This window comes from Populus alba, chromosome 8 (genome assembly GCF_005239225.2).
Source record: "Populus alba chromosome 8, ASM523922v2, whole genome shotgun sequence".
Taxonomy (NCBI): domain Eukaryota; kingdom Viridiplantae; phylum Streptophyta; class Magnoliopsida; order Malpighiales; family Salicaceae; genus Populus; species Populus alba.
The window spans coordinates 4,559,869-4,575,348 of NC_133291.1; the positions used below are offsets into that span (position 1 = coordinate 4,559,869).

At 35.2% G+C, this 15,480-nt stretch overlaps 2 protein-coding genes across 2 annotated transcripts; both read right to left on the reverse strand.

Annotated features, from left to right (window-relative positions):
- Positions 1-732: 732 nt before the first annotated feature.
- LOC118055922 (uncharacterized) lies at positions 733-2,636 on the reverse strand. Its single transcript, XM_035067960.2, has 5 exons — positions 2,269-2,636; positions 2,040-2,116; positions 1,908-1,944; positions 1,685-1,784; positions 733-1,566 (listed from the first exon to the last, which is right to left on the reverse strand). Exons 1-5 carry the CDS (start codon positions 2,543-2,545, stop codon positions 957-959), a joined length of 1,101 nt encoding a protein of 366 aa, XP_034923851.1. The 5' UTR covers positions 2,546-2,636; the 3' UTR covers positions 733-956.
- Positions 2,637-9,250: 6,614 nt separating this feature from the next.
- LOC118055887 (uncharacterized) lies at positions 9,251-14,186 on the reverse strand. The gene is made up of 4 exons (XM_035067910.2): positions 13,600-14,186; positions 12,430-12,915; positions 10,148-10,657; positions 9,251-9,600 (listed from the first exon to the last, which is right to left on the reverse strand). The coding sequence occupies exons 1-4, from the start codon at positions 14,095-14,097 to the stop codon at positions 9,517-9,519; spliced, it is 1,578 nt and encodes a 525-aa protein (XP_034923801.1). The 5' UTR covers positions 14,098-14,186; the 3' UTR covers positions 9,251-9,516.
- Between the last annotated feature and the right edge of the window lie 1,294 nt (positions 14,187-15,480).

The following is a 15,480-nucleotide window of genomic DNA, read 5'->3' on the forward strand; positions in this document are numbered from 1 at the left end:
ACTTGCATGTGAGAGAGAGGTTTGTCTTTTAACTCTTCTGTCTCTCCAATCTCCATGCATCATTAGTCGTTATTGGTTTTCCAGTATAGGAACTGATCAGACATTTTCATCAACACATGCAGTGCGAAAAGCGCTGAGCTATATTCCATTGGAAAACCATCCCCAGCTCCCTCTGGAAAATTAATCTATCTCACTTCCTAAATTATAAGAAGGATTTGGCAAACATATATGTTTAGAAAATTAAAAAGAAGTGAAATCACTAGATAGGGTCTTTTTTTTTTCTTTACTTTACAATGGGTACGCGCGATTTTCACTTTCTTTGTGACTCTTGTTGAAAATTAATTGGCTTTACAAATTAAGAAAGTGGAGATATTAAGCCCCTATATGTTACTCCTCAGAGCCCCCTAAATAAACAAGTGTAAATGCATGTCCCCTGGATTGACATAACTAAAAAAACTACTTAATTTTAACTCTATCCACTATACTTCTAGGCTTACAAGAATACAGAGAAAGAGTTTAACATAGCTATAGCTACGTCACATTATAGATAACATAATTAAACGATTTCCATTCATATGATTTGAGTAGTTCAATGTCATTTTTATTTTTATTTTGTTTGATATTTTGTTTTCAAGGTAGCTAGCTAATCAAGCAAGAGTGGCTAAATTATTGGAGACCTATAGGCTATACATACATCCATAAATATATTCACTGATCAGAAAACAATTCCCAGAACCCAATGTGCATGCTTTGTAACGCTAAAAATACTCATCTCTATTCATTGGTAACACCAAACTAAAGCCTACAACTAGCTTGTGATGTAAACAAACAGAAAAACAACAACAAAAGATCAAATAATGAGTACTATTACCTTGTATGCAGGTAAGGAAATTATCTTCAAGCATGTTGTTCCTGGAAAAGTAAGTACCTCAAGATCTCACTCAGAATTGTCTCATTCATAAAGTCAGATCTAGAGTACTTGCCATCCTTGCATGCTTCCCACTTTCATCTCCTTCCATTGATCCGCCAAGCTTTGAGGATGAAGATGAAGACAACGAAAGAGACAAACTACCATCAACTTCACAACCTTCCACACACTTTTCAAGTTCATCATCATCTTTTGTTGCTAGTTTCAGTGACAAGTTCAAATCCAAGTTGCAATCTGGATCCAAAGTCTTTCTCTTTAAACCCTTTTGCATTTCTTGAATTGTTCTCCAATTTTTGTCAGCGGAACTAGAGGTGTTCAAAAAATCCACTTGATCTAACATTCCTGATCTCTCTTGCAATTTGGTTATGAAATCGGACTCCATTGAGCTGGGTGTACTTTCATTCTGTCGGGATACTTGGAACAACTCGACCGCTTCAAGAGATTGATGAGTTCTACCTGTAGCTTTCCCATTCAGAGAAAGAATGTGGACACTCGAACCATAATTAAGTGAATTGTGATTGTTACATCCAATTACTGAGCCATACAGTCCATGTTTGACTCTATTGAGTGCAGTGATTCCTCCCATATAAGCGCTGCACATCATGTGGTCATGACCTCTCCAAGAAGCATCTCCATATCTTGAAGGCGGGAAAAGGAGGGAGAGAGAAAGAGATCATAGTTAGGATATACCAATTATTAGAATCTCAAATTGGTTAGTTATTGGAATAGGAGTATAAGGAGTTAAGATTTCCATACCTTAAATTGAAAGGAGATCTTTGATTGAAATCTTGTGGCATGGCAAGTTGCCTAAGGTTGCAGATATGGTCATCCCCGCCTTCAAATAAAAGCCCTTGGCCTATCAAGAGTGTCTCCTAAGTCAGAGAGAGTACAGCCCCCAAGAGAAACCCTAATTTTCTCTCTATTTGTAAAGGAAAGGTTACTTCTTTGATAAAAAGAAAGGGATCAATTAATAATTTACCTTGACCGGGATCATCACTCCTCTTGCTTCTGTACATCTAACCAAACAATACATGCGCAAAATTAATTAGGGAAATCAGGCTAAATACATCAACAAACACTGTTACTTGTGTAATAGCATAGATGAAAATACCTGAAGATGGCTTTTCACATGAGCAATGTTAAGGCCCTTGATATTCATCATCTGAAGAACAAGCTTTGGTGTTGCTCCTGCACAGATCAACACAGTTAAGGCCACCATCAGAAGCAAATTCCTCTTAGAATTCTCCCGTTATCAATTAACAAGAACAAATTAAATCATTTAACGAAAAAAACCAAATAGAAAAAAGAAGATGATTAGAGAGTAGTAACCAAGTACTAACTGTCTTGTCCTCCTAGTCTTTCAATAGCATGAACAAAGCAAAGATGAAGATCCGGCGTCCATCGGAGCCTTGGCATCTTAGAACGAATATATTGCCGGAAGGATCCATTAGCTGCCTTCTTTTTATTTTCTTCAATTGAGCTGTTGCTTGTGCTCTGTCCTTCATTTTTTGATTTAAAACTAATTCCTTCCACCTCCTCCTCATCTCCTTCATCTTGTCCAACTTTCTTGTCAGAATAGCTTGACTTGGAGCCTTCAAAACTATCACTTCCCTTCATCTTTCTTAGCTTAGCTGTCTTCCTTATCAATTCTATGTGAATGATCAAGAAATAGTGATTAGGAATTTTAGTTTCGTCTTATAAAATGACTTTTGATGTTTCAGTTTATATATATTCTTTTGGAATAAAATCAGATAAGCATCGGTAATAATAATATTTACAAGACTTGGAATTCAAGACCCTAGCCCTTGAATATGTAGTTCTAGCTGACTCTTTGAACTGTCTTGCTAATAGCTTGTCTACTTTTTTTATACTTATTTATGACATACATGCATATATAATGTAGTTTGTCATGCATTTATTATACCATGTATGTATGCATGTAGATGAATGAATGATAGATAATTGAATATGTGTGTGTGGACAATGGCATTTAGCATGTACAATAGCTTGTATTTCTAATTCTTTTTCAAAATAATAAGTACATATATATAATTACTATATCTAAATAATTGAGTCATAGTTTATTTATTAGCCTGGTTCATTAATTGCCGAGGCTCGGTGAATTTGGACAGCATAATATGATACATAGAAGTAGCTTTTTATTTTTTTTCTATTCTTCAAACTCATGTTTCCATATTAATTTGGATCTCTGATAATGCATAATGTAATGGAATTTCTATGCACTTATTTGAAAGGGTTTCTTTATGGCATTAACTCACAAAGAAAAAGTTATGCTCATATGGTCAGCCTGTGACTCGTAGATCGAGGAAGGCATGCTGCGTTTGCTACAAATTAATGATATATAGGGGAGAAATTAAGGCAGTATGCGCATGTGTGCAAAAAAGAAAATCATAGCTCATCGATCAATGGAGGATATCCCTATCAAACTTTGCTGGCTGTCACTCATCAGTCATCACACACAACTTAACTTGGAAAAATGCATGCCCCAGTACTGGCTTTGCGTCGAGAATCACGGATTTTGTCTTTCTTTATCCAAGACTGCTTGCCCTGGCACCCATGTCAACAACTCTTCGATTTCTCTTGGGTCTTTGTGAGTATAGGAGTACATTTGTTACGCCGTAAGTCTCTTGTTAATTATGATATTAATCTTGACATATAGGAGTACATTAATTGTGAATATAGGAGCTAGTACATTAATTGTTACGCCCTAAGTCTCTTGTTAATTATGATATTAATCTTGACATATTACTCCGAATTAATTATAAGAATCCACACCTAACGAAAACCACGCCAAACATGACTGCTCTTGGTGGGGCACTTGAATTATAGTTTGGACAAGAGAATGTTCGTGTTATTTGACTATGTATAGTAAATATTAAAAATTAAAGAGAAGAAATTTGGAAAAAGATGCTCTTTCACTCTCTCTGTCCAGGTTAAAAGAAACTAAAAATACCGCAAAGTGTTAATTTAACTATCTGTACGCCGCAAAGAAAAATAACACTGATGAGAACCAATTGGTGATGAGTTTTTTCAGATATGCAAGTGTAATGTGCTAATTTGCACGCCGCAAAGAAAAAAGCCAATTGAATCACCATACCGGGTTTAATTGGTGATTTTGATCGGAGATTCGTCCTCTGTAAAACTTTAGATATTATTTAGTGTCAATTATTAGCAATATCCAATGTCAGATATGGTTTTCTTTTTCTTTTTGATAAGCAAAATAAAGCCTGTTATAGGCTGGACAAGCATCCCAAAGGGTTGTGAGTTTAATAAATCCAGCATACAATTAAAACAAACAGATAAATAGGCCTTCTCATTTCAATCTCCTGGCAATTGCCATTTCCATAACCTAATGCACCACAGTAGTCATGAACAATAATACCCTAGAAGAAGCAAATTGTGGAGAGGAGCCATGGCAGTTTCAAATCCAAGCGTGAAACTCACACTCTATTCACCCCTTGTTTAGCAAGGTTGTCAGCCATATAGTTTGCCTCTCTTGAAACAGCCAGAGTTGGTTTAGGAAAATTGTTCCGAGATCATGATTATGAAAGTTAAATACCCAAAGATAACATTAAGATTAAGAAAATAACTAGCTAGACAAAGCTGGGAACTCCATTTACAGGAAACTTGAGCGATGGTCAGTCGCTGACTAAGAACAACAACTCGATTGGATGTGCATGCTCCATCATGACCTTACGGCCGGTTTTGGCATGGGCCAGCATTTGAAAATTGAGAAAAGATTATAAAACTACAGGATGCATACATATTAGTGAGGAAATTAACTAAATAAAGACCCAAATAATAGACTAGAGCTAGCAAGTCTAAAAGGATATTATAACTATTAACTACAGCCTTGACTTCCATCTTTATTCAAAATTAGTTGCGCGTTTTCGCATCAATGAGTTGAATTTAATTAATTAGAGTTTGTCTAGAATAATTTGTAGCTCGGTTCTTGTACTTCATGGTTTCCTTGTCAAATCCAATTGTTGGGAATTGCTTAGCATATTTTCCGTCTCGGAGGGGCCTCCCTCTCTAATTATATATAGACGAATATTCTGCGCCAGTCCAGAAATAATTGATCAGGGCGAGCAACATTGGCTTGGGAAAATGATGAAACGATAGTAGAATAATTCTGTGCACAAAAGTAAAATTCATTACTAGTGTCAAGAGCTCCAAATTCCAATAATTACATCCTCAGCCTTCAACTTCGATTTGATTATTGAGAAAAGAAAGGATTTTCCTTTCTAACAAAGAATCGATTTGATTATTGTGATGTCTGGCTTCCATACCAATCTAGTTCTTGAATTTCATTTGGAAAACGATCGATCTTGTAATTTAATCAAACTGCACAGTCCATTCAACCAGAAAAATTTAGACTTGGGAAGCATTTTGATGCGGTCAACAAGTTCCATCGGAGGGTCCTGTCGAATAGTCCATTCAACCAGAAAATTAATATAAAAAAAAAAAAAACTCATTTTCAAATTTAGATAGATATAGAAGGCTTTATGACAAACTAGCAGTGTCTCAAGATCCCGAGTTTTCCTCCGTTATTTAATTTAATGGTTGAGTAATTATATATATATATATATATATATATATATATATATATATATATATATATATATATATATATTGCAATGACTTTTCAATTTAATTTAATTTTGTTTAAGTTCTCTCACTTTCATCCCACTTAAAATATAATTGCGATCAATAGCATGCATGTGGGTGTAAAAACCAAAACTTCTCTAAAAAACACAAATGTATGATACAATAATTACTCGGCCTATGTGTTGTTTGTCCTAAACTTGTTCTTAGGTGGTTATAGGCCGCGATAGTTTTATGATTTTTTATAGTTAATGTCAAAAGATCATCGTCGTTTAACAAGTGACTCGATGTTCAAGAAAATTGCACTTGATTTCACCCACACGAACCATTTAATTTCAGGTTTTGACATGTAAGGAAAAGTAGCATATAGTATTAATTCTTCAGGAAACCTAATATTCCATCCTCGTGTACTCTAACTACATTTAGAGCTACGTGTATATGTAATGAAATCTTTACATGACATATAACGTAACTAAAGATTTTTCTACTTTCTTTTTGCTAAAAAAAAAAATACCCAGCATCACGAGGGTCTTGAGAGAAATCAAAGCCGCCCAAGAATCAGTGGTTTCTTTTGGAAAAGTCATCTTTTGATATAGTTGGCTGGTGTCAAAATTAAATTTATTAGGCGTGGGGCGTAACTAAGAATGTCTCTGAATGAAAAAAGAACTTGAAATTAATCCATCTATATATAGATTTAATGAGTCAATTCAACTTTGATATAAGAAAAAAAACAAAGCTAAAATGAGTTTATTCACGGATGAACTTGATTAATAGTTTTATATAAATATATATAAAAAAAATCAACTCAACCAAATTGTCTAATTTATTCAACATGCAACAAGAGTTATTTGCAAGCTGTGGTTTGTTGCATAACTAATACATAGTTAACTTTAATCTCATTTAAGTCTTACTTAAAGGCATGCTATTACCTCCTAGTAATAATTGCACCTATTTGTTTATTTATATATTTTAAAAATATTTTTAAAATAAATTAAAATTTTTTATTTTTTTATTAATTTCAAAGTAATATATTTTTAGTGTTTTTAAATTATTTTAATGTATTAATATCACAAATAATTTTTTTAGAAATTATTTTAATGTATTGATATCACAAAAAAATTATTAACTACACTTCAATCAAACTTAACTAGTTGAAAAGAGATTAGGTGTCGCCATTTTTTTGTTCACTTCTTCCTAGGAGAGTTTGGGATCACAGCACAACATATCAGATGAAATGAAATGTACTTGATAAGAAATTCTAAGATATCAATGCTACTGCTAGCTAGCATCCAATAAAAAAAAAAGGAATAATTAATTAACAGATGCTGTTTCGAAATATATGTGTGTGTAGATCATTTCTAAATCATTAGCAATCGTATAGGCTGGTTTCCCTGTGAGAACTATTAAAATAAAGCTAGAAAAAGGTTGGGTCTGGGGCTGGGAGATGCAGCATCGAACACCTAACCTGTGAAGTCAACTCGCAACAGGACCTTTGTTTTTCTTCTTTTTGCCCACTGTTTCTTTAATCTACTTTTCTATTGTGCATGAGAATACGTGAACCTATTAATGCGGATCTGCCATCCTTTGAGAACGAGGATGTCTGTCTTTTTCCTGGCTACATATGCAACACACAACTGTATTTAACACCACCACCATGATGATGATGATGATCATCATCATCATCATGTAGAGTCCATGCATGATGATCGGCAACATGATATATGCATGTGATATGGCGACCATATTCAACACTAGCAGCTGCCCTTTCAAGTTTTTCATCAATGAAAGCTTCATTTTCAAACGAGAGCATAACAACTAATTAAGCTTCATCAATTAACTGGTCAATTTTAGATGGAAGTTCCTGACGTTGTGAGATGGGATATATGCTTACTAATTAACATTGTGTGTTAGATTAAGCAGAAGAAAACGCTAGTTAATTGATTAATTGAGTTGCCTTCACATAGGAAACGTATGCATGGGCTGAAAGGAAATTTATAATATTGAACATTAATCTTGCAATATGCAGAATATGCTAGTTGATCTCATAGGCATGTTTTGTCTCCTTTTCAAGCATTTTTTTTTCCCACCACAGCGACGGCCGTGACAAATTACCGGTCATTTGTATTTCCCTAGTTAATAGTTATATAGGCTAGTTGCATGGATCTCGTGGTTGCAATTTTCAACGTTGAACTAGCACTTCTCTCTTCTTTTTTTAAGTTGAAAGAACTAGCACTTCTTCAAGCACCATGTTAACAATATCCACTGTCGGGCCATTAATTAGTTACGGCAGGAAAAGGAGTGAAATTACTTTTTTATTAGTCAATTAGGCTGTTACTAACTAGTTTGATTTAGGCAATTTACTATTTTTTTTATAGCTAGACAGGCCCCATTCATAAAAGAAGACCAAAAACAGAAGGAAAGAAAGATTGATAGAAATGCCGAGAGTGATTGGCAGTTCTTTTCTTTTCCACACAACAATTGAAAGTATAGTTTGGAATCCAGTGAGGATCATTAATTTTCCCGATGGTCTCTTCAAATTAGGTCTTGCTTCTTGACTTAGCAGACCCTGTATAGAGCTGGCTTCCTCTACATGGATTTGATTGACGGCGAAACTGCTGGCTCTAGTTCAATGACCTTGTAACCTCATGTAGTCCATTTTTTACAGAACAATTAGATTTCAAGTCCTTAGAGGGGACCATGTGAAATGAATGTGCCAGCAAGAGATTCATCATGGCCTGGCGCAAATTGACTGCCAAAATCAGCAGTTAATTTTGACAAGCGAAACGTTGCAAGCCTAGCTATGTCTACAGTAAAACCTTTTCATCTCAACCCCAAGAGACTCTATAACTTCCCATTCACTAATTATCATCTTCGATTGACTATAACCTCAATGGACCATGCATGAATTCGTCACCTTAGCGGAGAAAAAATAAAGGAAAGAGGCAGGAGATTAAAAGCATTGGCTATATGTATTGACGTACCTTCCCTCAAGCTGCTATTGGACTCCATCTTAAGTGATGATTTCGTCTTCCTTCAGCTTCTCAAATACTCGAGAAGCGAGTGTTGAACTAATTCACTTGAAAGTTCTGGGATCGAAGACCATTAACTAATTCACTTGAAAGTTCTGGTATCGAAGACCATTAAAACACAGCTTATTGTGAAAAGGTGGGAAACTATTCGCTAATTGGGCCAACAAAAAGAAAGCCCAGCTTAAAAGGACACAGTCCATCCTCAAACAAAGGCAGGCGGCTTTCTGACCAGGGGTACCTCGTGAATTTCTGGGCCATTCAATTTAGACTTGCCGGGTCTACTATTTCCCTGGAAGCCTACCATCTCAGGTTAGGCCCGCTACCCGCATGTGTTTATATTTTGTATCAATCTACTTCCCCTTAATTGGAATTCCTTTCATCAAAATTTCCTGCTTTATATTTCAACCTCTTCAAGAAGATAATGAGCTTAGGTCCTCTAGCAACAAGATCAGGTCTAGCACACATGACTCCTACCCATCCTATCTGCCCTCCTTATAGGTTTATAGGTCTCCTAGCTAAAACAGTCAGCATTACCGAGATATGCACCCTCCTGAAGTACATTTCACAGTTTCAGCAAATTCAAAGACCATATTAAAATGAATAATCCCGCAGTTCAAGCACATAAAAAGATTATCTGATTCCCGAGTCGTGACAGGCAATCAACAAATGGCATGGATAACGATCTAAATACTTTGCCACTCAATGGTTTCATGGAATACCTTATAACATTTGCCTACGTCAACGTTTTGTTTTATCATATTATTTCCCTCTTTTTGTGCACCATAAAATTCCGGACCGACTTTCCACCATCAAAATTACATTTGAAACAAAAAAATGAAGGCTGTCTAATGTGTGATTTTCTTCGCAAGGCCAAAAACAAATGGAGAAAAGAAAAGGAAACTCAACCACCTGGCATGGAGGACTTTCTGTATTCTATGATGGAGAAGAAAAGCTGACACGGAATCCTGACTTGCCACGGTCCTCGCCAAATTTCTTAAAGATGTTGCAATAATTCAGCTGGAAATGAAATCAAACTCATTAGAGATGAAATGCCTCTGAGGTCTTGTAGAAATAAATAAAAGAATAATAATAATAAAAAAAAAAAAAACAGATTAAAACAGGAGATATCACTATGAAGTTTTCATTCCCACCTCCCCCGTGAGAATAAGAAAAAAAACAAATAAATTTTCATTTCCATTCCCACTCTTCATTTCCATCCCCCATTGATTCCTTTCAACCAAACAACTTCAAAATGGAAACTTTCATTCCCATCATCCATTTCTTGTTACTAAACAACATGTAAGTGGCACAAATTATAATAGTACATTCCATTTATTTGGTATAACAAGAAGAATAAATATTTCATTGAGAGAAACCCTTCCATGACTCTTTAAGTTCTTTGGTCAATGTCTTGACGAGATAGCTCACATTTTCATGACATTTAAATTTTTTGATGTCGACTCTCCCACTGTTTCAATAGGATTGTGCTCAACAGCTACAATTTAAAGCCCAAAATGTCCTCTACTGCTTAGGCACAAAATGAAAAAGTAAGAAAATTACTCACCTCCATTCGGAAGAGATTTGTAGGAATAACAACTCCAACTCCTACAGAGCTACGGAATGATTGAGTGAACTTTTGCAAAGAAAAATTCCGATATGAATTTTCTGTTAGTTTGTCGACATTCCCAGCAGAAGCAAAAAAGTGTCCGTGGATTCCTTTTGCACTTAACCACTTTGATGGAAAATCAAAAGAAAAATCTGCAAAAGCAGCAACAGCAAGATCTCCTCCGAGATAATCCCTTCCAGAATCAGCATTCTCATCAGCTGGGTTATTTTGCAATTGTCTTCGAGGCTCAGTAGGGCCAAGACCTTTAGTCCTAAACCCCCATAATGATGTTGGACCACCCAAAGTGCAAACTGGAGATAAGTTGCCACCAAGGAAGAACCTTTCTGGCAGTGGTGAAGGCATGCTTAAAAATCCAGATCCCCAGGGAAAAACAACACCAGCAGATATTCCCAGGTTCAGTGCAGAACGGTAAAATCCAAGAGGTATAGCACAACGAAGATCAAGCTCCTGTTTTAAGTAAGAAAAGAATGGAAAGCACACAAGATTTAAAAGTGCAAGTAATGGAGATGGAACAAAAAAAAACAGGCATCTCATATTCTAATGAGGTATCCAATAGCTAAGTATAATCAACATAGTAGCATAAAGCAGACCAATTTGTTTTAAAATAGAAACCATAGCAAATACAACCTCATATACATATATGATGTAAACAGAGAAGACCAGTTGAAAACCTGAAGCTCTTAACCATGCTTAAAATTAAATTTATTAATGAAAAATAGCTCATTATCGAACAAATACAGCTCAAGAAACAAGAGGTGTGAATTATTCCCAAGTAACATGCAACAACTAATCCATGCTTAATTAACCACTTAACAAACAAAGATTGAGCAGATCCTCGTGCATGAATTTAAAATGTTGAGAATGACATGTTAGCTTTCAAGTTTAGGACAAACAAATCGAAATGCTAGCTTTTGTGTGAACATTTATTTTGTTCCCCAATTTAAATTATTTGAGATTGGTATTCTAGAAAGGTACACATGAAAGGTTTTTCAAACCCAGACAATCTTCATACTCTAACACAACAAAAAGAAAATTCAAAATTTTCTTTTTAAATTCTTTTGACTTTTGTTGGTATATATTTCTCTATTTTTTATGGTGAACCACATCTGAACAGTTAGTATATATAGTGTACTTGCTCTCTAGATAAAACCTGTATTGGCAGCCACTGGCGGAACCAGAAAATTTTAGGATGGGAATGAGAGCAAGAATATGATTAGTTCTTTTTTCTTCAACAAGGAAGCTGGTAATCGAATATGTTTTCCTTACAAATCTAACAAAAAGAGGCCATGGAACTTTGTTTGTCATTGTTTTCTTAACGAAAAAGGAAAGAATACGTAAAAAAAGGCATGGCATGTAGCTTGTCATTTAGAAGTTATGCAGTTTTGGTGCTTCCAACTTCCATGCTTGTACAAGTAGGCATGGAGTTGTCCAAGTGGGGACAATGTTAGCCAGTGCAAGGGATCAACATTAAGCATTCTAGTTGTTGCCTGCTAGACTAAAGGACTCAAATATTTCAGTGCAGAATAGTTGACTCCACCATCCATGTACTTTATCCCCCACAAAGCTAGCGGCAAGACAATTACTGATTATCATTAATGGAGTTTGAGTTGACCTGGAGAAAAACTAAAGCCTAGTACTTAGATCTGTTAGCATGAAAAAAATTGAAGTAAAAAATTTGTTTGCTTCTCCTGGAAAAAGGCAAAGTGAGCCCCGACACACAGTCAAAAGAACACCTCAAAAACATAGCTTGCATTAAAATACAGCAGATGGCCATTATTTTCTATGCCAAAATCATGAATGGGAAAGTTTCAGAGATGCAGGGAGAAAAGTTGTAAGGTGTTATTAACACATAATAAAAATTACAAGCCATCAATAACTGTGAGGAATAAAAAGTGACCAACAGAGCTTTTCCAGAATCTAAATGGCTGGCCTGAGAGAAAAACAAGAGTACATTTCAGTATGATCTAATCCCACAGCATTGAGATTCAAAACACCACAGACATTTAGTTTTTATGGTAAAAGAGAACTGACAAAGCTAAGCTACATAAAAACAAATGACATATAGAGAGAGGTGGAGACTTGAGCAAAGAAGGCAGTCAAAACAAGCTTGCATACAGCCAAAAAGTGGCAGTATTGCCAGGAAAGAAAAATGCTTGAAAGAACTGAATAAAACAGCTACTAGGAAAACCAGAAGATCAAACATGAAATGAGTATCAAACCTGGCGCAAAAATCGTAAGCTGCGACTACCAGGTGCAAGGCCACCAATTTGGGTAGTAGAAACAAAAGCAAATCCACGTGTTGGCCTCAGAGGTGAATTTCTCCTGTCAATCTTAAATGTGTACTTTAAAGATGAAAGTAAACCATGACCAAGCTGCCCCATTACTGAACTCGAAGCTGTTCGTGATGGATCTGTCAATGTACGCCAGGCAAGATTGTACACCACATCATGGTTCCTGGTTGAGAATAAGCCAAGAGATAGCCCTAGTGATCGCTCTTTGAAAGAGGAAAACTTTAGGCAGTCTTGAGATTGCAGGAATAGTCGTGCTGTTACCGGGTTCACAAGTCCTTTGAATCTTGGCAAAAACACACCAGCACTTACCTCTGCCTTGTGGTCACAATCATAAGCCAGAGAGCCATCCCAAAGATCCCCATAACCAAATATGTTTTTGTACTTGAGTGTACCCTCCAATGTTGATGATGAAGCCTACAAAACCAACTTACAATTTCAGGAACCCCTTAGTTTCCAATAAATCTTGAGAAATGAACCTATAGTGTAAAAACGTGAATCAAACTCAGTAGAGATTTTATAATTATGCAAATGCAGAATATTCAGCTATCTAATGCCCTACTGATACGAATTATAACATTAAACATATGCATGCCATTATGAGCCCACATCAACCACCTTACACTAGACATGTTCAGTTCCATGCTCCTAGTCACTAATACGAATATGTAATGACACAAACCAGTTAAGCCACTAAAATCTTTCTATTTCCCCTGTTTTTCAGCAACCAAACACAGCACCGAATCATTAATCGCAATTCCAAAAAATTGAAACAAAGTATAAAAATGCCGTTTTATGTGTGCCTAGATGGTAGACACTAGACAGTGACCAATTATAGCACCATATTAAACAAAACCAACTACAGAAATGCAATTCCTCCCTTCCACTGTTATCATTTCCCGTTTAACAGACGCGCATCGTTATTCAGTCATCAATTAAACAAGCACCAATTTCCCCACATTTCTATCAAAATCACTCACAATCACTAGAACAAAATCAACCACAAGAAATCGAAGCTACAAAGACGCACATTATAACATTATTCAATTACCCAAACACCGCCAATTCCAACTAGAACAAGAATACATTCAAGATGTATACCTCGCCTTTGTTGAAAACCCCAATTTCACCCAAGAGAGGGCTCTTAGTTTCCACAACATCGACAATCACGTTAGCAGTCCCAGGCAACTCCGCCGGGCCCGAATCAAGCGTGATCTTCACCGAATCAAAAATCTCAAGTGCTTGTAACCTAAAATTCACATCGCTTGAAGCCGCAAACAACTCTTTAAAGGTAGACGCATCTTTAAGCGACGCCGTTTCTGCTTCAATCAAAGTGTCTTTAGTTTTCGTGTTTCCTTTGATTACAACATCATGAACACGAATTGGGACCGATTCGTGTTGTATTCGGCGAAAGAAATTCTGAAATCGGCTTCGGAGCTTCGCCTTATGGGATTCGAGGTCCTCGTCTTCGTCCTCGTCCTCGTCCTCGTCCTCATCGTCGTCCTCGACGTCGTCGCTTTGTTCGTAGAGATCTTCTTCGTCTTCATTGTTAGGATTTTGTACGACCGGGTCGGAAATGTCGGGTTCTGGTTCTGCCATAGTGAGGGAGAATTGAGGGAGGCGAGGAGGGAAATAGAGCGAGGGTTTAGGTGGAGAAGAGTCGAAATTTTGAATTTTTTTTTTTATTTGCTAAAGTTCAGTTTATATTTTTTTAAATTATTTTAATGTACTATGTTAAAAATAATTTTTAAAATATAAAAATATATTATTAACATATATTTTGATATAAAAAATTATTTGAAAATCAACCACTATTATATTGCTAAATATACTCTTAAGAAGGAGATGAAGGTGACTTGAGTTTGGTTCTATGGCGTACCACTATTTTTTTAAGTATTTTTTAATTAAAAATATAAAAATATTATTATTATTTTTATATTAACATATTAAAATTATATAACTAGTTTTTAAAAAAACAATTTAATGTTTATAGATGACCTTGGTGTACGCCCTTGTGTCCTAGTGTGTGTTTTATACAGTAGGGTAAGATATTTTTTTAAAATATTTATATTAAAATCATTAAAAAAAATCAGAAACACGTTTTTTTATACGCCCCGAGAAGTCGAGAACAGATGTTTGTCAAGCTCCCTGAACTGCCTTCTGCGTTATTAAACATTTGGTGTAGTTGAAATTCAGATTTTTTTAGTGGAATGCCTGAAAAGGGTTGAACTGGGATTAGAGAAATATGATAAATCAGTGTTTTTGTTTTTTCTTTTACTATTCTATTTATTTTACTGTTTATATACATGTTAAATTTTTTATTAACATAAATGTTCAGATCAACTTGTGTGTATCTCAACTAATTTTATAAATTTTAAAATTAATAATTATATAAATCTACAGTGATTATTATATTATCAATTATAAAATTTTAACTTAAAATAACGTATTTTTAAGTTTTTATCACCGTACTATTATTTATATATAGTCAAATATTTTTTTTTTTTTTTACTTTGAGTTTTTAGCTTTTAAGTTTTTAATCCTCTGTAGCTTTTTAGAAACTGGTCCTACATGATCAATTTGCTCCTGTTTCGTGTCAACGCTTTAGAGGCAAGAGACCGCGGCACATGCCTCCAAATATCATTTTTGGCGCTCAATATGATGTCCATCCCGTATCATCTTTATTAGATTTAAAATTAAAAATAAATACACAAATAAAGGGCATCAATGCAGTGTTTTCACCGTGTCATGTGAGGGATTTTAGTGTAGTATTTTTTTTTCCGTTACATTTTTTTCATTTTGGTACCTTGATTATTTTTTTAAATTTGATCCTATTTTTTAAGAATTGATTGTTGTGATTTGTTTGTATGATTGTGTGTTCCTGATGTTATAGGAATATTTCTTTACTTGATTTGACAAAATAAAATTTAACTTCATTAATTTACAAGAATTAGAGCTTTGAAGACCAAATTTAGAGCTTAA

Bases quoted from the DNA above. Each gene is read 5' to 3' on its own strand.
- LOC118055887 (XM_035067910.2), bottom strand. From the start codon at position 14,097: ATGGCAGAACCAGAACCCGACATTTCCGACCCGGTCGTACAAAATCCT. The intron at 12,916-13,599 runs GTATACATCTTG...TTGGTTTTGTAG, and splicing joins GGGTTTTCAACAAAGGCGAG to GCTTCATCATCAACATTGGA. The intron at 9,601-10,147 runs GTGAGTAATTTT...TTTCATTTCCAG, and splicing joins CAAATCTCTTCCGAATGGAG to CTGAATTATTGCAACATCTT.
- LOC118055922 (XM_035067960.2), bottom strand. From the start codon at position 2,545: ATGAAGGGAAGTGATAGTTTTGAAGGCTCCAAGTCAAGCTATTCTGAC. The intron at 1,945-2,039 runs GTATTTTCATCT...TTGTTTGGTTAG, and splicing joins ATGTGAAAAGCCATCTTCAG to ATGTACAGAAGCAAGAGGAG. The intron at 1,785-1,907 runs GTAAATTATTAA...CACTCTTGATAG, and splicing joins GAGTGATGATCCCGGTCAAG to GCCAAGGGCTTTTATTTGAA.